This window comes from Camelina sativa, chromosome 17 (assembly GCF_000633955.1).
Source record: "Camelina sativa cultivar DH55 chromosome 17, Cs, whole genome shotgun sequence".
In the NCBI taxonomy this organism is placed as follows: Eukaryota; Viridiplantae; Streptophyta; class Magnoliopsida; order Brassicales; family Brassicaceae; genus Camelina; species Camelina sativa.
Window position 1 is genome coordinate 9,608,092 of NC_025701.1, and position 19,919 is coordinate 9,628,010.

Below are 19,919 nucleotides of genomic sequence, written 5' to 3' on the forward strand. Positions count from 1 at the left end.
TTGTTGTAACTAAAAAAAAAAAAAAAAAAAAAAATCTCACATCATCAACAAATCAATGAAACAAACTCAGATTATAATAAAGTTTGATTAAGGGCATCTCTAATCATGGATGGTTTACCACGAAATTATCACTTAGATTCATCCTCGACCATGGAGAGATTACCTTTGCATCTCCTCGACGACATTCTCTTCAGATTGAAACTCAAATCTCTTGCGATGATGCGATGCACTAATAAATTTTTCAAATCGCATATTTCTGATGACCCGATGTTTGAAGTCGGATACTCTTCCCGGGTCATACCCAGTTTGCTTCACATTGAAGGTTGGCCCGCCACTTACATCTACTACCCGCCTTTATTCTCTTCATTGGATGTTATGTCAGAATCAAACATTAGAGCGTATACATCATTGAATATATACAATTGTTCCTTTTTTGGTGCATGCTCTGGCTTTCTCCTACTACACATTGGTGGACTCTTCGTCGCAAATCCCCTCACAAAGAGGTTTCGGTTCATAGATCACTCTGGGTCAAAACTTTTGCCTATGATATTGCCTACGAGAGTTAGTGTTTCTGTGGGAAAAAGTCATCCTAGAGCGATGTGCATTGGTTTTGCGGTAAATCGAACAACCAAGAGATTCAAGATCGTCGGCATACTTGAGATGCAAATGGTTTACGGATTCGAAATCAGCGATGGAGATTCTTGGAGATTATCAAAAACGACCATCACCGCTAGCTCAAAAAGTTACCTCACAACAGAAATGAAACATGTTTACTTGGACGACACTCTTCACTGGTTGAGAAACGACGGGAGCATCATAGCGTTCAATCCCGAGACAGAGCAAGCGCATTTCATTCCTTCTACTTTCCATCAGGATCAGGATATGAAACTGTTATTTGCAGCAAACAATAAAACCAATAGCCTAACTTTAATATCAGGGACAAAAGAAACAATCTCATTTTATACACTACTCGGAAATCCCAAATGGACCTTTTCCAGGCGGATCAAGAACATATCTATGGAAGACAATATGTATGAACCATCATGGATCATGGTTGCGTATGATGGCAAGCGTCTTGTGGTGAGGGAGATGAGGATCCCTTCTTATTACAAATGTAAGGTTCATGTGTATGACATGGAAGCTGGCAGTTGGGGAGTTTTAGGGTTGGACACACAATGGGGGTTCAAAAGCGTATGGAACTCCTATATGTTTACGCCCTCATTCTTTCCTGTCGACGAGGACGCGCATAATGATAAAGCAATTGTAGCGTCTAAAGATGATGACCCACGCGTCTCTTATCTGACTGCAGTTATGGGAATCATTGGTATAACCAAGTAAAAAGTTTCATGTTTCGCTTATTTTGAATCAATATATAAAATATTAACACACAAAGTTTCTTGATATCTAGGTGGTTTCAAGTATTTTTTTGTAAAAAAACAGTTGTATGAAAAATATTTTTAAAACACAAGCGGGATTTCTCTTTATGGGATCAGTGATTATTATACATTAACAACTCTAATCATAAGGAAGAAACGCTGTAACCTTTAGATTCAAAAAAATCAACCTTTTGGAGAAAACCAGACATATCATACCAACAACAAATCAGTTACATCCATAGAATAAAAAATGAAAAATCAACCAAAATTTAGATGAAATGTAGAGATATTACTCATTTAGAACTAGAAGCTGGCCGTGTTTATAAACAACCACAAACTAAGAACGAAAATGGAAATATATATTTGATTCGACACTGAACACTATTATTTCACGGCCGCAAGCACATGATTCATCAGCCTGTGCGACCGGCTCTGATCACTATGCAAGGTCACTGGCCGCAGATTCCGACTATGCCAGAGTGTGTAACTACGGGATAGCCTATCGCAAACAAATACCGTTCACAAATATCGCAAATAAATTGATATACACGACAATTGTAAAGACACTTGCGACCAGTCGACCATGCTTATTATTTACAGAAGCTTATGTTTTTTTAACGGAGTATACCAAGGCACAAAAGATGGTGTATCAAATATATTTTCTAATGATGAAGAAGATTCTATAAGAAGCATCGAACCGATTGATTGAGGGAATTTGCAATATAATTTTTTTTTTTTTTGTCAACCATTGGGCCACAACTGGCCGACCCATTAGCCAAATTCCTACATTCGTAGGAGCTGGGACTCGATCCCGAATGTGATGGTGCCTTCTACAAATGGACTTATCTCCTGTCACTTCACAATTTGCAATATAATTTAAGTGGAAGAAGAAGAAAACTTGTTTAGTCATCTTTACTTTTCCATTTGGGCTTTCATATTTGATTAGGTAGTGTGGTCACTGTGTAGACGCAAACCCAATGAATTTTAGGCCCAGATAGTATTTTGTTTTAGATAGATTCATAGATCTAAAAGAATTTCAATTATTTAATTTATAACTATTTGTAAACTTCAACCAAACCGAACAATTTAAAATCAGAAGCCCTAGAATATTAACAAAAGCCAAATCGAACCGGATGACCGACGCAGCAAACCGAACCGGATCCTCGAGGATATTATTAACGCGAATAAATATTATTCGTAATAACTGCTCTGATTTTAATTATTTTAGGAACCAAAAATAAGGGCAATGAGTCACCATATCACTTGCCGCTGAATCCTCACGCTGAGAAAGAAGCACAAGAGAAACACACATAAACAAAGACCAACGATCAAAACTTGAGAAGGTGAGAGCCAATAAAATGAAATCACATAGATCGATGACGTGGCATAATATATTTGAAATCCCGCCTAAACCCCTCAGTTTTTTTTTACATTTCGTGCGAAATTTCAATTTTTATTCACAAAATCCCTTTTTATTGATTGACCAAAGATATTTTACAAAGCTTTTTCTCTCCCCCACTAGCCTCCTTCTTCCTCATCTCACTTGAATCTTCTTCTCCCATATAGCGTACAAATCACAAACCTCGCTCAATTCCTTCTCTCTATCTCTCTATTTGAACCCTTCGCTCTTCGTCTCCAAGGTAAATTTCATTCGTTTTCTAGTTTGATTCATCTCTCGGTTTTGTGTTTTCGATCTGTTTAGGCGATATGATTTGTTTTATTCAAATTGATTTTTGTGTGTTTTGAGATATGAATTTTCATGTTCTGGATGTTTGCGATTTATGCTGTATATGATTAGGTTTTTTTGTAGCATCTTGAATTCATTTCGATCATGTGTGTCGATCTGGTGATGATGATTTTTTTTTCCAATTATCGCATTTGTGTATAGAATCGAAGTATGCTATATGTGAAGTACTTATTTAGTTTCTTTACTGATCTTGTGTGATACGTTTCGCAGAGTCAATTATGAAAGGAGGTAAATCAAAGGCTGAAACCAGGAGCTCCAAGTAAGTTTCAGATTCGATCTATTTGTGAATTATTATATTTTGGTCAGATCTCTGGAAATTTAGATTCATGTCCATGTCGTTGTTCGTTTTCTGAAGAGTGTTGTTGCCTGATTTTGTTTGTGGTAATAGGCTCTCTGTGACTAAGAAGCCTGCTAAAGGAGGAGCTCGTGGCAAAGCAGCTGCCAAGGATCCAAACAAACCAAAGAGGCCAGCCAGTGCTTTCTTCGTTTTCATGTAATCCTTGCCTCCGATTCTTCATATTATCTGTGTTCAGTAGTTTTGCATGGATTAAAACTTTTTTGCCGTTCAAAAGTTTTTTTTCATCTGGCTACTCTCTTTTTAAGGTGAGACTAGTAAGAATATTTTGTCTGCTGTGGTTGAGTGAAAAAGTATCTGATACTAGCTAGTCCAAAGAATCTCTTATTGTCCATACTTTGATTTGATTGTTGATGATTCCTATTGGTTGTGTGTGTTAATAATACTAGTGTTGACTCTTTGTGATGTGTAGGGAAGATTTCCGTGAGACTTTCAAGATAGAAAACCCCAAGAACAAGTCTGTAGCTACTGTGAGTGTTATTTGTGATCATTATAAAAGCTTCTTCTATATGTTGTTGTACCTTACTCTTGTGGGTATATAAAGTTGTTGTACTGATGGGTGAATTTTTCAATGGATTACAGGTTGGAAAAGCTGCTGGAGACAAGTGGAAATCACTGTCAGATTCTGTACGTCATCTCTTTCTCTCTGAACAGTTTGACCAAAGTTTAGTTATGATATCAAACGTCACGTTTCTTATAGCAAGTCTAATACTATGTGTGTGGGTTTTGTTTTACAATAATTCCAGGAGAAAGCTCCTTATGTTGCCAAGGCTGAGAAACGTAAGGTTGAATATGAGAAGAACATTAAAGCTTACAACAAGAAACTGGTAAATCTAATAATGTCAATCATACGTCAGATTAAAGAGATTGATAGTTATTGAGTTGTTTGACCAATCTTCATGATACGTTTGTGGTTGTTTCAGGAGGAAGGTCCAAAGGAAGATGAGGAATCTGACAAGTCAGTGTCAGAGGTCAATGACGAGGATGATGCTGAGGATGGTAGTGAAGAGGTTAGTGGTTGAGTCTTTTAAAGTTATTTTTTACATCATAGTATACATACAACAAAGAACTTTGTTTTTTTAACTCTTGTTAATATACTTTGGTGTGTATAATTAAAATCCAGGAGGAGGACGATGACTAAGAAGTTGGATGGCTGGTACCTGGTAGCATTAGTATAGATGGCTGCAAAAATCTCTCTGGGCTTTTTATCTTTATCTTTTTTACTTGAAATGTTAATGGTGCTGATTAAAAAGGGGTCTTTCTTTTTTTCTTTCTGTTCTCTATGTATTTCCACAACCTCCTCCCACTAAAGAAGCCCTTTGGATGGAGAAAGTGTGAATTGTAGAATGTTTAGATGGTGAAAGAGAGACTTGCAGCTCTGTACTCTTTGCTCTATAAAACGATTTAGTTTTACTGTTTTTCTTACCTCTTCTCAGTTCTCAGTTTATTTTATTGTTGATGGTGTTGGATAAATCTTTTGTAGTTTGTAAGGAAATGTCACTAGCATAATAGTGGTTACGTGTTAAACTCTCTAGCTTGATTCATTATCCATAAAGGATAAAGGATGTACTATGTATTATTATTCATTCGCAAGTGGTCAGAGTGAATGAATGACGAGTTATGTTAATATGTAGGTTAACCACTAATTCTCTCTTAATCAAAATCTTCAACAATGGGTAATCAATCAAATGTGGTTTGCTAAATTGACTTAAATTACGCAGGGGTTGTAAATTATAAGAGGGGATGATGTCTAGTTTTTCGTCAGAAAGGAGCTGCTAGTAAACAAAATCTATATTCTTTTGATTTTGCTTATAAGAAAATTGAACATACGATCATAGAATTGATTATTCTAATAACTTATTAGGAAAGAGAATGATTCGAGAATGATTCGGTCATTAAATCTCGCATTCGAATTTGGACCTAAACGATCTTTATATTTTTATCCCTTTTAATAAACATGCAGTACAAAAAGTAAAATAAGTACAAATTTACGAAGCACATAGAAGAGAAAACACATGCATGTTCGTTCTCACACTCAATGAAAAGGAATAATAAAAAAGCGGGAGAATGTGAAAGCCAGTAATGAGAAATCACAAGGATCGTTGACGTGGCGTAATATATTTGAAATCCCGCCTAAACCCCTAAGATTTTTATTTTTCACATGTCGTGGAAACAAAATTGAATAAATCTTTTAATCATACAAGATATTTTTTTCCTTCCACTTAAGAAGCCTCTCATCCATCTCTCGGCCTCTCACTTGAATCGGTTCACAAAGCGTACAATTCACAAACACGTACTTATTATTATTCTCTCTCTCTCTCTCTCTCTCTCTCTTCAAACCCTACGAAGCTCTTCTTCTTCTTCTTCTTCTTCTTCTTCTTCTTCAAGGTAATTTCATCCGATTTCCTTCGTTTTTTTCGTTGATTTTTCCAGTTTATGTGTGTTTCGATCTCTAGATTGTGATAATTTTGTCTGCGTAGCTGTTTTTTTAAGCGCATAGAACCGAAGTTTCTCTCTGTTTTAATTGCGTTTCGTATTTTTGTATGCTGATCTAGTTTTTTTGTTTCTTCAGAATCGATCATGAAAGGAGGTAAAGCGAAAGCTGAAACCAGGAGCTCAAAGTGAGTTTTCACATCGATCGATTTCTTCTGTGATTTTTTTATTTTTTTGTTTGTTTGTATCCGAGTTAGTTCCTAGATCTCTGGATTCCAGATCCGTATTCAAATCGTTTGTTGTTTTGTGAAGCGTTTTTTTAACTTAAAATTTTGTGGTGATGATAGGCTCTCTGTGACTAAGAAGCCTACTAAGGGAGGCAAAGGTGCTGCTAAGGATCCTAACAAACCTAAGAGGCCTTCCAGTGCCTTCTTCGTTTTCATGTAAATTATCTCCTCTTCGATTCTTCAATTTCTATGTGTTGATTAGTTCAAGTTTGTTTCAATTAATCTGTTCAAATTGAGATTATTAGCTTCGTTTATTTGCTATGATTTGTCGTCAAAATGATTGGTCATATTGATGTTGTTTATTATTATTATTATGCCTAAATGCTCTGTAACGTTGACTGTATAATCCAATCATTGGTTAACTGATTCTACTTTTAATTCTGTGTGCTAAACTTGCGTTGACTTATGATCTTGTAGGGAAGATTTCCGTGAAACGTACAAGAAGGAGCACCCCAAGAACAAATCTGTCGCTGCTGTGAGTTGTGATTTGCTGCTTTTTCACCGTAGCCTTTTGTTGTATTTTGAAGTTATAATACTGACAATGATTTTTTTTCAAATGGATGATGTTAGGTTGGCAAAGCTGGTGGTGAAAAGTGGAAATCCTTGTCAGATTCCGTAAGTTTTCTGAGCTATTTAGTTGAAGTTGTTTACTAATTCAAATGGTACAGGCTTGTTTGTTATGTATGTTTTTAATTTAACCTGTGGGTGTTATGATAATGTAGGAGAAAGCTCCTTATGTTGCGAAGGCTGACAAACGCAAGGTTGAGTATGAGAAGAACATGAAAGCCTACAACAAGAAGCTGGTGAGTGTTTAATTTTCATCATTACATTTTAGGAAGAGTTACGTTTTTACTAATCACATGATTGAAGTAAGAGCTATGTTGTTACTAACCACATGATTGAAGGATGAATTAAGATATGTTTTACATTAAATGATTGAAGGATGAGTTATGTTTATACTAATCATATGGTTGCTGGCAGAGTTATGATTAGAGTAAACAATGATGATTCATATAACTGGTAATCAGTTTAAGGGTAGTGTTTGACTAACAGCTGTGTCTTGTGTGTTTCAGGAGGAAGGTCCAAAGGAAGATGAGGAATCTGACAAGTCTGTTTCAGAGGTCAACGATGAGGATGATGCTGAGGATGGGAGTGAAGAGGTAAGCGGCTGATTCTATTTATCATTCTACATCATTTTGCATCCAAAATACTTTAGTATGAAGAAGTAAACCTTTGTATTAACTCTGTTACTTATGTTATGTAGGAGGAAGATGATGACTGAGAAGTTGAAGTTTGGTAGCATAATATAGAAGGCTGCAAGGAATCTCTGGGATGTTCTTTATCTTCTCTTAAAATGTTAATGAGGCTGGTTAAAATCAATGGGTCTATTTACTTTTTTTTTTTTTTTTACTGATGTTTCGTTTTAGTAAACTACTACTATCTCCCACTGATTCTACGTGTAATGGAAAAAAGTGAATGTAGAATGTTTAGATGGTGAATGAGAGAGATTTGCAGCTTTATATTACGCTCTTTTTATCCCTTTACGTTTTGTTATTTTACCTACAGTTCTTTAAACTCTGCTGATATGTGCATTACTAGCAAGTAGTAGTAATACGAATGTTAATCTCTTATTAATTCTCAAATCTCAGTACAATTATCGATGTTTGTCTTGACCAGTGCATTAACACGCTCCTAATCAAAGTGTTCCAAAAAGTGCATTCAATGTTTTTTACTTTTTGGTTTGGTTGATCTGACTTTAGTGGTCACTCAGGATGTTAAAATTGTATTATGGCCTTCTTTCCAAATGACCTAGGCCGTAATCATTTGGTTCTCTTTTCACAACCTTGTGAGAAAAAAGGTTAACAGAAGATTAGAATTTGGTCATTGCTGTTGACAAAACTGAAGATTGAGAGTGAAATCCGCCTAATAGCAGCAGAATAGCGCATTCACACTTGTGTTTATACTTTATAATCAAAGAACCTTTTTGGTCAAATTCATACAGTTTCTTCTTAATCAACAAAGAAAAAAAAAAAAAAAAGCATGCTCTTCTTCCCTTTGTTCTTAATAGTTTAATCATTAGTCATAAGTCACAACGATAATATTTTATATTGTGCTGTGATTAAGCCTTGCTTCCGGCTTTACCTAACCAATATATATATAAGTAAGTTACACAGACACTGTTTGTGTTTCCTAGCTCTACGAATACAACAAGCTACTACTGATGTAAATAATACCTAGAATTGAGTAGGTTATTTTTCTATATAAGTTTCCTGTCTTATTATGTCATCAACACATAGGATTGAGATCATCTTAGATATTATAGGATTAACACATTTTTTTCTTTTTCTTTTATATATCAAATGGTGGATAAATTGACCCGTAAAACTTGATTAAAATGTAGAGTTTCTAACACAAAATAGTGAAAACACAGTTGACCAAAGTTTATCCTATTTATGACCATATAACCAATCTAAAATTTCCTAATTCGGGATTATAATCTTTTTTCTTCTAAATACTTGTCATCTAATAAACTAGTAACTGAAAAAAGATATAAAACCGGTCTAATTGATCATTAGTCAAGAGATCTTTTGCAAAAAAAGTGTTTTAATTTAACGGTAACAAATAAATTAAAGATCCACTTTATTCATAAACAAAAGAATATATAAATATCATTTCACTTTCTCATTGTCTTCTTAATATAGTTAAAGGAAAACTGAAAAGGAGAAAAGCAAAGTGATAGAGGAGATGGAGAGAGAGATGCAAAACGATGCCTATAATGGAAGAGGGAGAGTGATGACGGAGGAGCAGATGGAGATTCTCCGTAAGCAGATCGCCGTTTACGCCGTTATTTGCGACCAGCTCGTCCTCCTCCACAACTCTCTCTCTTCTTACCATCCATTCTCATCAGGTACACTTACTTCTGCTTTAGCTCTCTTTCTATATGAACACACACACACATATGTTCTTTTGATTTACAGACTATCACTTTATATGTTTTTAATCTTTACGAAAGACGACCATATGAACTTCTAAACGGTAGTAAAACAAGTGTTTCAAGAAGAAAGAATTTAAACGCAGCGTTTTGAGATGCAAACGTTGTTTCCAACCATACTGTTTACTCATGGAGCTGCTAGCTTAGTGTCAGTGAAAACTGTGTTTGTTTGTGTTTGGTATATAACACACGAACTCAAACACACTTTTCTATTTAGTGTTCGCTGCATAACCTTGAATTCAGTTTAACATGATCTTGGACATTCGAAGACAGTTTAGCGATAGCATTGATCAATTGCTAAATATATTTATTATTATTCAATATTCTTCTAAAGTATTGCTATCTATAAAATATAGTTTTATGATCAATCGCTAAGAGTCTAAGCCTTAGACCTCACCTAACAGTTTGAGTATAACCAACTCGTGGTTGGTATTGTAGAAGCTTAGCTTGAATAGAGTTAGCGGTTTGTGGTTTTGATATATAATACACATATTTGTACTTAAAAGAACCTTAACGGTCACGTAACTGATATTTTTTTTGATAATGAATTGAGAATAAAAAAGGAATGAGGCCAATGGTCGGTGGATACTTTGATCCGATGGGGTCATCGTCAAGTTCTCATAGGATATCGTCTAGGCACCGGTGGACTCCGACTTCGACGCAGCTTCAGATACTCGAGAGCATTTACGAGGAAGGAAGCGGAACACCGAATAGACGGAGGATCAGAGAGATCGCGACAGAGCTGTCTGAACATGGACAGATCACGGAGACAAATGTCTACAACTGGTTTCAGAACCGGCGAGCTCGGTCCAAACGCAAGCAGCCTCAAACGACGACGACGGCTAATGGTCAAACTGATGATGTGGCTGTGACAACGGAGGAGAGGAGAAGTTGTGGAGATTCTGGTGGATTAGAGTCTTATGAGCATATACTCTTCCCAAGTCCTGATTTAGGGATTGAGCACTTGTTGAGTATAGGGAAATTTCTGGAGAGTTAAATTCGTATAGATCACTGACATGAAGGCACGATGAAGATCTCTAATCTATTTTATTCTCTCAATTTCCATAAAACAGAAAATTGTGTGTGTGTGTGTGTGTGTGTGTGACATTAACAAGAAGTCTTTTATTGTAATTTTGTGTTCCTCAAATTGATCATACATGCCATCTGATTCAGCATCAGAAATCAAAGTGATATCATCTACGGTTGATATATATTGGCCGGTATATCTCGGTTAAAATGAAGTGGAAATAATTTTGACAAAAACCGAACCTAGTTAATTATGGCCATAGCTTTTTTCGTTGCTATTAAATTTATTCTCATCTCACAAAAGTCATATAAAATCGGATATTTGGTTATATGACCACAAAAATTATAATCTAATTCTATCAATTATAATGCAATTATATCTCACAATTACCTCAGTTAATTTGGTAATTGAGAAAAAACAAATCGGACCAATTGATCCTATTCAATTAAATCTTTCCAAAAATGTGTTTGAGTCCAACGGTAACAAATAAACTAAAGATTTGTTTATGATTGTCGTCTTCTTCATCATATGATAGAAAGGAGAGAGGAGAAAGCAAATTTGTGAAAGAGGAGATGGAGCAAGGGAGCCTAAACGGTACGTATGATGGTAGAGTGATGACGGAGGAGCAGATGGAGACTCTCCGTAAGCAAATCGCCATATACGCTATAATATGTGATCAGCTCGTCGTCCTACACAATTCGCTCTCTTCTTTCCCTCCTCTCTCATCAGGTAAGTACACTTCTCTTCTCTCTCATGAACTCCATAGTTGTATTTGGAAGAAACTTAAAGGTCACGTAAACTGAATATCTTTATGGTAATGGTTTGAGAAAATACACTAGGGATGAATCTGATGGGAGGAGGATACTTTGATCCGATGGTGGCATCGTCAAGCGCTCATGGTATGTCTACTCGTCATCGATGGACTCCAACGTCGAAGCAACTTCAGATTCTTGAGAACATTTACAAGGAAGGAAGTGGAACACCAAATCCACGGAGGATTAAAGAGATTGCTACGGAGCTGTCGGAGCACGGACAAATCATGGAGAAAAATGTCTACAATTGGTTTCAAAACCGGCGAGCTCGGTCCAAACGTAAGCAGCCTCAGACGACAACGGTGACTGGTCCGACCGATGATGCGGCTGTGACGACTGAGGAGAGGAGTTATGGAGATTCTGGAGGGTTTGAGTCTTATGAGCATATACTCTTCCCGAGTCCTGATAGAGGTAATATCTAAAAATATGATATTCTCTAATGGTTTGCTCTGTTTTTGATGCCTACCGTATAAGGTTTTATAATAAAGAGATGAAATCATTTGAACATTTTGTGTTTTCAGGGATTGAGCATTTGTTGAGTAGGGAGAAGTTTATGGAGAACAAATTTCCTACAGGCTGACGTGAAATAAAGACGAAGAACTCCTAATATCTTCACTCTGTTTTCACTAAACTAAACCAATTATTTGGTTGTCTCAATAAAAGAATATTATATTATCTATGAGAGTGAGCTTTAACAAGTCTATTTAGTGTAGAATTTGTTTTTCACAAATTTACGTTTGACCTTCTACGAATGTAGTATGTACATATAACCCACCATGAACAAAGGGATTGCCACGACCTGGACATAAATTAAGTTCCGAACGAAGCTGGCCAAGTTTAGACGCAAAACCAATTTTCTTCAGCCACATGATGACATGAGCAAAGTTCTTTGGTTCACATCTGTTTATGACAACTTGGTGCCGCTGGTTTTGCTGCCTTGACTATCCCTCATTATGAATCAGACCGCTTCTGCTTGCTGAGGTATGAAAGCATCCTCTTTCTAGGTCTTCTTGCTTGTTGGCAAATTGCGTTTTGGTAGTCTCAACTGCACATACATACAAATGAGGTGTGGGATTAGACTAACGGTGTTAACAGAAACCAGAATGCATGTTATTATCTTTACAGACCTTTGATTTTGTAGTCCTCCAGCCTCCTGAATCTTGCTGCTGAATCGGGGAGTATGCAAATCTCTCTATTGACTCAAGCATATCACTCTTATCCACAGCTGCATTAGTGTCAGCAAGAGGTTCCTACAATACCATTAGGTTATTAATATTTATTCATACAACTTTACACCTGTCAAGCTTTGTCCTCAAAGCATTAAAATCATTTCAGTGCTATATTAAAATATTTTGCATCTCCATTAATTCCAAACTTAAACCTCAAATTGCTTCTAAAGACTTAAGGGTATGTAAGTAGCAGATATACAAGACTACCTTGTGCTTTAAGACCGTTTCTTTGCTTGCAGCATCATTCGTGACTTCTAGATGATCAGCAAAGAACAAAATCTGCAAACAAGTAGATTAGATTTTGATATTAGGAAGAGCTCAAGACAATGCAGCCAATCATAAATGAGAGATACTTAAGCACTCTAAGGAATCACCACTGAAGTCAACTTACTTTACTCAAAAACTGGACATTTGATGAATCAGTAGCCATGACTTGCACTCCGAGACATATGTTTGGGATACTGCAGAAAGGGCAACAGATAGTATTGAAAACACATCCATCTTGCTCGCACCAAATACCCTGACCTTTTGAGCCTTCAAATTTTCTGCAGAGTCTCTGATTAACCAATGAGCAATCTGTCATGATAATTGAAACACTTGTTGGCATTTCTGCAGCAGCAGTTCCTGATGTTTTTTTCAGAAGAGACAGCAAATACTTTTTGGACGACGAAGTCAACAAGCAATTGAGATAAGAGTCATTCTCAGGTAGACCTAATGGACTTTTGCAGAGCAAACAAGATAGCTGCACTTTCTGATTAACTTCTGGAAAAGAATATATGTTGTAGTTTTGGGATCTTGGTTCGGTGCTCCCAAACCCAAACTCAATTCTTCTTGTTAAACTCGTGTGATCTGAGGGTCCTCTAGTATTAGGTGCATCACTGTTTTCGTCTTCAAGGTTAATGACAGGAGAGCTAGTAAACTTTCTTCTCTTCAAAGCTTGTGAATTAACGCTCATGTTGAAAGATGACTCTGCTTCTGGAGTCGAACTACGGATGTCACCGAAAGAATTTCCCTCAGGATTTGCTACTACGGATGACTCAGCTCCAAGAGGAGATTTTCTAAAATTTGGAGTAGATATATGCCGCTTTAATAATTGATCAGGAGACCTCGGAGATCTCAGACCTATTGCTGCTGGACTAGAGCTTTCATTCATCGAGCAAGAACATGGACTGGCTACTGATATCCCATTGATCATACCAGAGGTCTCCTTGACAAAAGATGTTTCTGGATCTTCATCACCGTAGGTCACTGATGACACCTCGCAATACCTGCACATGACAGTTGTTAAGTCTTCTTAAAGATCTGCAAATATAAGCTTACAATCTGCAGTTTATCGATACAATGTTCACATTACATGCTAGTTTTTGTAGTTGAAGCTAACACTAACAAACATGCTACTTTGTAACACTCTTTAAGAATTAAACTTGAGATAGAAATGGTGCAAATCAAATATATCTAGATTTGTATAAAAAGAACTTGTCTGATATTGTTACCCAGTCTCAGGTTGGACACCGCACTCAAGATCAATAACGTCTTTGTAGCATTCAGCTTCCTCTTTAATTTGAATGAATGTCTGAGTAGAATGCCGTACAGATATTGAATCTTCAGCTATTTTTGGTTTCACATCTTTGTGATCCAAAAAGGCCTTGGTTTTGTTCATAAAAGGATATTTTGTATACGAATCTGTGCGATCCTCCACGTCTACCACCTTCCTACCTGCGATATCCTGCACACAAATTCATTATCAATAACAAAATGAATTCATAGAGAACACCCAACAAAGTAAAAAAAAAAACGTTTGCTTTTAAAATATACTTTTGGTTCCACATGACTAGATTTGTTCTGAATCTGATTTTCCTTCCTTCTGTATTCTTTGCTTTGGTTTTCCGAAGAAAAGTTCTTCTCAACAGTATAATCCTGGGACGCAGACATCTTACTGTCAAGTCGCTCCTGCATAAAGTTTTCAGCGTTTTAATGACTATGTAATAAAGTTTCAAGGACCAGAATGAGATGGTTTGAACCTTGGCACTTTTGAAAAATGATCTTAACCCTTCCATAGATACTTCAAAATTATCATACAGTTTGATAGACTGCCTTAGCCACTTTGAAATAGACGTTCTGTTCCTTTCTTCTTTGTATCGCTCATCTGGACACCAAAACAAGGCAACCTCAGAGCTATGATAACCATAGTGAACAAAACGTACATAAATAAAGTTGAGCAGTTACTATCCACAGATCACTGATATGTTATTATTACCCAAAAATATGATGGCACCATAATCAAACCTATGCCGGATACATCGCCCTGTAAAGAAAAACACCATGACAGAATATCCTGTTACAATATTAAAATTGACTGGAAGAACCAATTGACAAAATGTAAGTTATTACATAGCACCTGCTGCTTGATTTAAAGCACGATAGGCCTGTTGGCAATACCAGTCACTCCCTCCGAGAAGGTTTTTAGATGATTTGTAGGTATCATTATATTTTTTCTTTAGTCCGACTTGAATATCATGCCTAGCAAGAAAGTGATTAATTAAAAACTGCTCCTTGAAGATGGATTTGGAACGAAGCTGAAAGATTTTAGGAAAATAGAATTCTTACAAGTTTGGAAATGGAATGCCGACAATTATCTGTATGTAATCATCAAGGGTTAACAGCCCATTTATCAAAAATATCCTAAGCTTCTATTGCAGCAACGGACTACATTGATTGACATCCACATAAGAAAATAAAATACCAAGACAATGCAGTTAAAAAGGATACCACTGCCCTGGCGTTGTCATCAGCAAAGTCAATCCCTTCTGAAACCTATTAGAAACATAGACTTTAAACTCAAATAAGTTATCAAGTTTTCAAATATGTTATGTGAAAACTACGAGATACCCATGTCATGCTCATAGAGTCCAACGACACGAGATTGGATTGCTTTTTAAATATTGAACATTATATATATATATAGAAACCATGACAAGAAAAGAAAAAGAAAAAACAAACCTTTCCTCTACACACTGCAAGAAATGCAGCTCCTTTCTTAGAATCATCTTGAGTCTCAGTTTTAATAGTCCATGCTTTCTTAACTCTTTTATTTCTTCCAGTGAATCTATTCTTCCCACGTATAGAATCATAATATCCCTTCAGAACAGAATCAAATTCTTCCTGGGCTCCTCCTCTTGGTTCTGCAACCAAGGATTCTTATTTCAAATTTTTGACAAGAAAAAAAAAAGCATAACAATAGGATTTGCTACAACAATTTTTACATGATCACAGATGAAAAATATTACTTACCAACAAAAAGGTCCTTTTTCAAGCAAAGCCGAGACCATTGCCCAGTTTCACGCCAACGTGTGCAGAGTTTTTCCATCAACTTATAGCTTGGAAAGAATACAAGGGAGCCACCTGGTACAACAGCGCAAATTTCTTCCAACGATTTCCCTAAAGCATCCTTCAAACAAAAGTAGAGCATACGTTTACAAACACACAAAAGTAATGCATTACTGTACAAAAACACATATACATGCAAAAATAGATTGTGCCAGTGACAAAAAATCCCCGGTACCTGGAACTCATATGCATCAGCTGTTTTATAACTTGCATTTAGAGGATAATTACCAGGACCAATGGAGATTGCACCAGCCCACACCTGGAACAAAGATTTTGTTAAATCATACATTCAGTTCTGAAAACGGTTGCTACGTAGAGAGCTTTAGTCAGAACCTGCAGATTAACATCAATCACATGTGGAGCCTCTAAACAAGTGCCAAACTGCATCCCAAGTTCAGATGAGAAAGAATTCATCGGTGACAAAGTCCTATATTTCACAACCAAGAAATTCAAACTTACTCATTCCTGAAAAAGATGGCTCAAGAAACATATAATTTAGCAAATGGGTTAAGGAGGAGAGTAGAATGGTATGCACATAAAGAATGTGATGTACAAAAAGGACCACATTGATCACTGGTAGTAACCAAACTTAACAAAAAAGATGAGTAATGTCATTGTACATTGATGAGGTTGTGGTTTTTACAGAACCTTATATAATGAAGTAAAAAGGTGTTATTACTTGCCAAAATATCAGATGAAAAAGGTGTACATGACTTGAAAAAGGATCACATAATTCTTTGCAGTAGCAATATTAAGAAACAGGATACTGCTTACCCAGATGTTAAAATGATGGATAGAGATATATCAGCTAAGTCTTTAAAAACAACCGAAGGATTCATGCACCACAAACTGAAAGTATGCGTCCATGTACCAGAAGAATCTCCTGCAGCCCAATAGAGCAACAATGAACACCTTTTTTTATTACAGATGGGTAAACTTTTCACACATTCGGCTAAAAAGTTGTACCTCTTTTAGTAGAGCGTTGTAAACCCAGTTGGTAATCTAGGATGTGACTTCCATTTCTTGAAAAGAAGTACGTAAGTGAAGAGAACAACTCTGCATGAATATGATACAATAAGCTCTCATCCTCGAAACGATATCACAGGAAACAATGCTTAATAAAGTTAGGGAGACGCAAAAAACCTTCTAGTGTCAAGACAGATAACCCACTCAAATAAAGCATATCTGATTCCATTTCTGCTTCCTTTGATGTTCTGATAGCCTAGAACAGCAATCACAATTGCACATTCAAGCATCATATAAAGCCTGTGGGCCTAACCAGATAACGTTGAAGAAATGACTTACCTTTGTAAAGCATTCCAATAAGATTGGGAAGCATTCACGAGAGATATTAGATTCCTCAAGCTCTCTTAAAGCTTTGTCTCCGGTCCAACTGCAATCATGTCATTGTGGAATTAGTGCGATGCTTGATTACTGTTTTATAAACATGGTTTCCTACTTAATTTGATATTCTTTTGGGAAAAAAAAGTTCCAATACCAATGGCTCGACCATTATTTCTGGTAACACTACATGAAACTCATCACTAAATAAAATATACTACAATGCAGATTATGCCTACATGCAAATATATGCACAAATTTTTCGGGTGGGTTAACAGAGGATCTATATCTACTACATTTTAGTCAAGAATGCTACATAAAATATGTATAGCTAGTAAGAGTCGTCCAAACAAAACTAGTTCTCATGGAGACTAAGAAAACCAAGACTATAAACAGTTGCAACCCCTTTCAAATTCTACAGTAAAGTAAATGATTGGAAGAAGAGTTTAACTTACCTAGAGAAATAGTGCTGGAAATCACGTTTTGCTAATGAATCCTTTTTTCTTCCAATCCAGCTTATCAATCCCTAAATACATAGACCAATCAATATTAAAACGTAGTCAGCAAAGATGCATCTCAACATTAGTTTGCAGTTAATGACTTACATCTACTACTTCACACAAGGGTTGATATATCATTGGCTGTGCCACGCTCATCTGTTCTAGTTCATTCTGCAATTCTGCATAACACATAAACCACATTAGTAAATTAAATGTCAGTGAACCAAACCATGAATAAGTGCAGGAATAATTTTGAGTAGTTTATACTGAAAAGAGTCTCTTCTTCTAAGTTAATGCTTCCTGCTTCACGAGCAATGTCTTCCATATTGCTGTGGACAGTGAAAGATTTAGTAGACGGCCGTATCATCACATCACAAGCATGCTAAGAAACCTACAAACTCATGTTTCAACCAGAAAATTCTATGTGTAAATATATTAAAACCAAGAAGATTCTGAAACTTACTGAGCTTCATCAAAAATTATAATCGCTCCTTTTAGATCTACTTCAACTCCTGCTCGGATGACAGGATTAACTATATAGGAGTAAGGACAAAACACCAATTGTGCATTCTCCGCCATTGACCAGGAAGCATAATATGGGCAGCCTACAAGAAAGTTATTAGAGATTAAGAAATAGAAAAGTTCAATCAATAAAAGTAAACAATAAACCAATTCTAACCTCTAACGTTTTTTCCAACTTTTACAAGATCTTCAATATCATGAACCTCATTGTGACCTCTAGGCTGAAGTGATGGATGAGATGTGATTTTATTGACGTTCCTGGAAGTTAAGGAAAACAGTTACATGGTTTGAAAAGCTAACAACAAAAGAGGTAAAAAAAAAGAACTTATATTATCAGGAAAAACTCACTTGAATTCAGAACATTGTATGTTTCCCTTATCTTTTAGGAGCAACCGACTAGAAAATGATTAAATGTTAGTTAGTATAGAGAATATGCTTAACTGAAAAGAATAATGAGATGATATGAATGTGGATGAAACTCACCATTCATCATCGACATTGTCTTTCCCATGTACATTACGATTAGTACAGTAATGTTTTCGTGAAGCCTTACACAAAGAAGACAGACACAGGTGGAAGAAAAAACACCTTTTAGTATCTTGATTAAACGCAAATAGGCAAGTCCACAAAAAGAGAGCAAAATCAAATTGAACATACCAATACAGCCATGGGCACTCTATAACCAGTTTTCCGATACTCACGAATCACTTGAGTAATCTGAGAATGAGTTCGTCTACAGAACAAAAAAGCAAACAATCAATACCAAATACTAAACACAAAATTTAATTCACAATATCTCCAAGATTACTTATATAAAGCTGCTTACGAAGCATAGTATATGGTAGGAATTTTAGTTCTCTTCTTAGTTGCAGTTTCAGCTTGCTCCACTTTTGTAGATGCAGGAGTATCTAATCAGAGATAAACCACGAATTAAAAACTAATACACTAATTAAGAAAGCCCAAATCATTCATTAAGGTACATCTTAATTTCACGAACCTGAGGGCTGCGTCTCCGGTATGAACCCACCTCCGTGATTCAATGGATCGGTGACTGCTTCCGGCGCAGCTTTCGAATGAGTCAAATTCCCTTTCAGAAGCCGAGATTTATAGTTCTGTTGCCAAGCGAGAACAGAGCAGAGCAAAGACAGAGATTTGCCAGTACCAGTGGGAGACTCGAGTAACGCGTGGCTGTGACCGTCTCTCTGGGCTCGATCTAGCGTAGATATGACCCGGCTCATGAACGCAAGCTGGGTTCCGTATGGTTGATAAGGGAATTCGACTTGAAGGCCTCCGATTTGGTAGACATTTTTAGGGGTTTTGGGGTTTAGGGTTTGTTTCAATTCGTCCTTCGAATCCGATTTAATGGTTGAGGAAACCATCTTCTTCGTCGAGTGTCTCTTCGGGGGTCGGTGAAGGGGAGAAAAATGAGAACTTACGAGAAGTGAAGTTCGAGGATTTCGCGTTGTTGATAAATGGGCGGGAAAATTCGATACCTTTTCGAGTTTTCTCTTCTTTTGGCGCCCGCCATTGTTATTGTCTGCGAGCTTCACTGGTAAGCTGAGACACTAAAAACGACGTACAGTTCTTATTGTTTAAGAGAGAACGGCAATACTTCCGTACTCAGCGTGATAATGGACCACAAGTGGGCTTATTAAGGCCCAATTTTCGTAGAGGTTATTGAGTGTGACCATTTACAAATAAACCGTTGATTGCCCCCTAGGCCCTAGTTTATATGATTTGAAGGGAAAACATAATTGAGATTGTCCTGATTGTTCCAATTGTCTTCTCTCCCCCTTGCATAATAGTATAATGCAATCATTTTTTCAAATAGTATATTTTGATAGGTAAGACTTAAGAGTTTGCAAGTTTTAGAAGGATTGCAACAAACAATATATATTGAATTTAATTAAT

The 19,919-nt window shown here is 36.4% G+C and overlaps 5 protein-coding genes and 1 pseudogene across 5 annotated transcripts; 5 read left to right on the plus strand and 1 right to left on the minus strand.

Annotated features, from left to right (window-relative positions):
• LOC104759311 lies at window positions 106-1,164 on the plus strand (annotated as a pseudogene).
• LOC104756423 (high mobility group B protein 2-like) lies at window positions 2,840-4,906 on the plus strand. Its single transcript, XM_010479016.2, has 8 exons — window positions 2,840-3,016; window positions 3,334-3,382; window positions 3,512-3,616; window positions 3,891-3,948; window positions 4,061-4,105; window positions 4,225-4,305; window positions 4,402-4,488; window positions 4,602-4,906. Exons 2-8 carry the CDS (start codon window positions 3,342-3,344, stop codon window positions 4,617-4,619), a joined length of 435 nt encoding a protein of 144 aa, XP_010477318.1. The 5' UTR covers window positions 2,840-3,016; window positions 3,334-3,341; the 3' UTR covers window positions 4,620-4,906.
• LOC104756424 (high mobility group B protein 3-like) lies at window positions 5,692-7,723 on the plus strand. Its single transcript, XM_010479017.2, has 8 exons — window positions 5,692-5,866; window positions 6,051-6,099; window positions 6,259-6,354; window positions 6,616-6,673; window positions 6,769-6,813; window positions 6,921-7,001; window positions 7,272-7,358; window positions 7,463-7,723. Exons 2-8 carry the CDS (start codon window positions 6,059-6,061, stop codon window positions 7,478-7,480), a joined length of 426 nt encoding a protein of 141 aa, XP_010477319.1. The 5' UTR covers window positions 5,692-5,866; window positions 6,051-6,058; the 3' UTR covers window positions 7,481-7,723.
• Window positions 8,882-10,321, plus strand: LOC104756425 (WUSCHEL-related homeobox 14-like). Its single transcript, XM_019239268.1, has 2 exons — window positions 8,882-9,106; window positions 9,754-10,321. Exons 1-2 carry the CDS (start codon window positions 8,944-8,946, stop codon window positions 10,185-10,187), a joined length of 597 nt encoding a protein of 198 aa, XP_019094813.1. The 5' UTR covers window positions 8,882-8,943; the 3' UTR covers window positions 10,188-10,321.
• LOC104759312 (putative WUSCHEL-related homeobox 10) lies at window positions 10,757-11,609 on the plus strand. The gene is made up of 3 exons (XM_010482259.1): window positions 10,757-10,946; window positions 11,057-11,440; window positions 11,551-11,609. Exons 1-3 carry the CDS (start codon window positions 10,790-10,792, stop codon window positions 11,607-11,609), a joined length of 600 nt encoding a protein of 199 aa, XP_010480561.1. The 5' UTR covers window positions 10,757-10,789.
• On the minus strand, window positions 11,720-19,527 carry LOC104756426 (Fanconi anemia group J protein homolog). The gene is made up of 29 exons (XM_010479019.2): window positions 19,006-19,527; window positions 18,835-18,916; window positions 18,666-18,741; window positions 18,492-18,556; window positions 18,357-18,404; window positions 18,166-18,266; window positions 17,950-18,091; window positions 17,754-17,815; window positions 17,592-17,665; window positions 17,442-17,512; window positions 16,951-17,038; window positions 16,789-16,867; window positions 16,612-16,701; window positions 16,420-16,528; window positions 15,979-16,072; window positions 15,821-15,904; window positions 15,550-15,706; window positions 15,259-15,440; window positions 15,028-15,072; window positions 14,866-14,894; window positions 14,657-14,778; window positions 14,516-14,563; window positions 14,280-14,404; window positions 14,074-14,208; window positions 13,752-13,984; window positions 12,650-13,526; window positions 12,466-12,537; window positions 12,157-12,279; window positions 11,720-12,074 (listed from the first exon to the last, which is right to left on the minus strand). The coding sequence occupies exons 1-29, from the start codon at window positions 19,385-19,387 to the stop codon at window positions 12,030-12,032; spliced, it is 3,840 nt and encodes a 1,279-aa protein (XP_010477321.1). The 5' UTR covers window positions 19,388-19,527; the 3' UTR covers window positions 11,720-12,029.

Coding starts and splice junctions, on each gene's coding strand:
- LOC104756423 (XM_010479016.2), top strand. CDS start 3,342: ATGAAAGGAGGTAAATCAAAGGCTGAAACCAGGAGCTCCAA. Junction 3,617..3,890: donor AGTGCTTTCTTCGTTTTCAT/GTAATCCTTGCC, acceptor TGTGATGTGTAG/GGAAGATTTCCGTGAGACTT. Junction 4,106..4,224: donor GGAAATCACTGTCAGATTCT/GTACGTCATCTC, acceptor CAATAATTCCAG/GAGAAAGCTCCTTATGTTGC.
- LOC104756424 (XM_010479017.2), top strand. CDS start 6,059: ATGAAAGGAGGTAAAGCGAAAGCTGAAACCAGGAGCTCAAA. Junction 6,100..6,258: donor GCTGAAACCAGGAGCTCAAA/GTGAGTTTTCAC, acceptor TGGTGATGATAG/GCTCTCTGTGACTAAGAAGC. Junction 6,355..6,615: donor AGTGCCTTCTTCGTTTTCAT/GTAAATTATCTC, acceptor ATGATCTTGTAG/GGAAGATTTCCGTGAAACGT.
- LOC104756425 (XM_019239268.1), top strand. CDS start 8,944: ATGGAGAGAGAGATGCAAAACGATGCCTATAATGGAAGAGGGAGAGTG. Junction 9,107..9,753: donor TTACCATCCATTCTCATCAG/GTACACTTACTT, acceptor AGAATAAAAAAG/GAATGAGGCCAATGGTCGGT.
- LOC104759312 (XM_010482259.1), top strand. CDS start 10,790: ATGGAGCAAGGGAGCCTAAACGGTACGTATGATGGTAGAGTGATGACG. Junction 10,947..11,056: donor TTTCCCTCCTCTCTCATCAG/GTAAGTACACTT, acceptor AAAATACACTAG/GGATGAATCTGATGGGAGGA. Junction 11,441..11,550: donor CTTCCCGAGTCCTGATAGAG/GTAATATCTAAA, acceptor TTGTGTTTTCAG/GGATTGAGCATTTGTTGAGT.
- LOC104756426 (XM_010479019.2), bottom strand. CDS start 19,387: ATGGTTTCCTCAACCATTAAATCGGATTCGAAGGACGAATTGAAACAA. Junction 15,707..15,820: donor CTGATGCATATGAGTTCCAG/GTACCGGGGATT, acceptor TTTTGTTTGAAG/GATGCTTTAGGGAAATCGTT. Junction 14,405..14,515: donor TGGTGCCATCATATTTTTGG/GTAATAATAACA, acceptor TTTGGTGTCCAG/ATGAGCGATACAAAGAAGAA.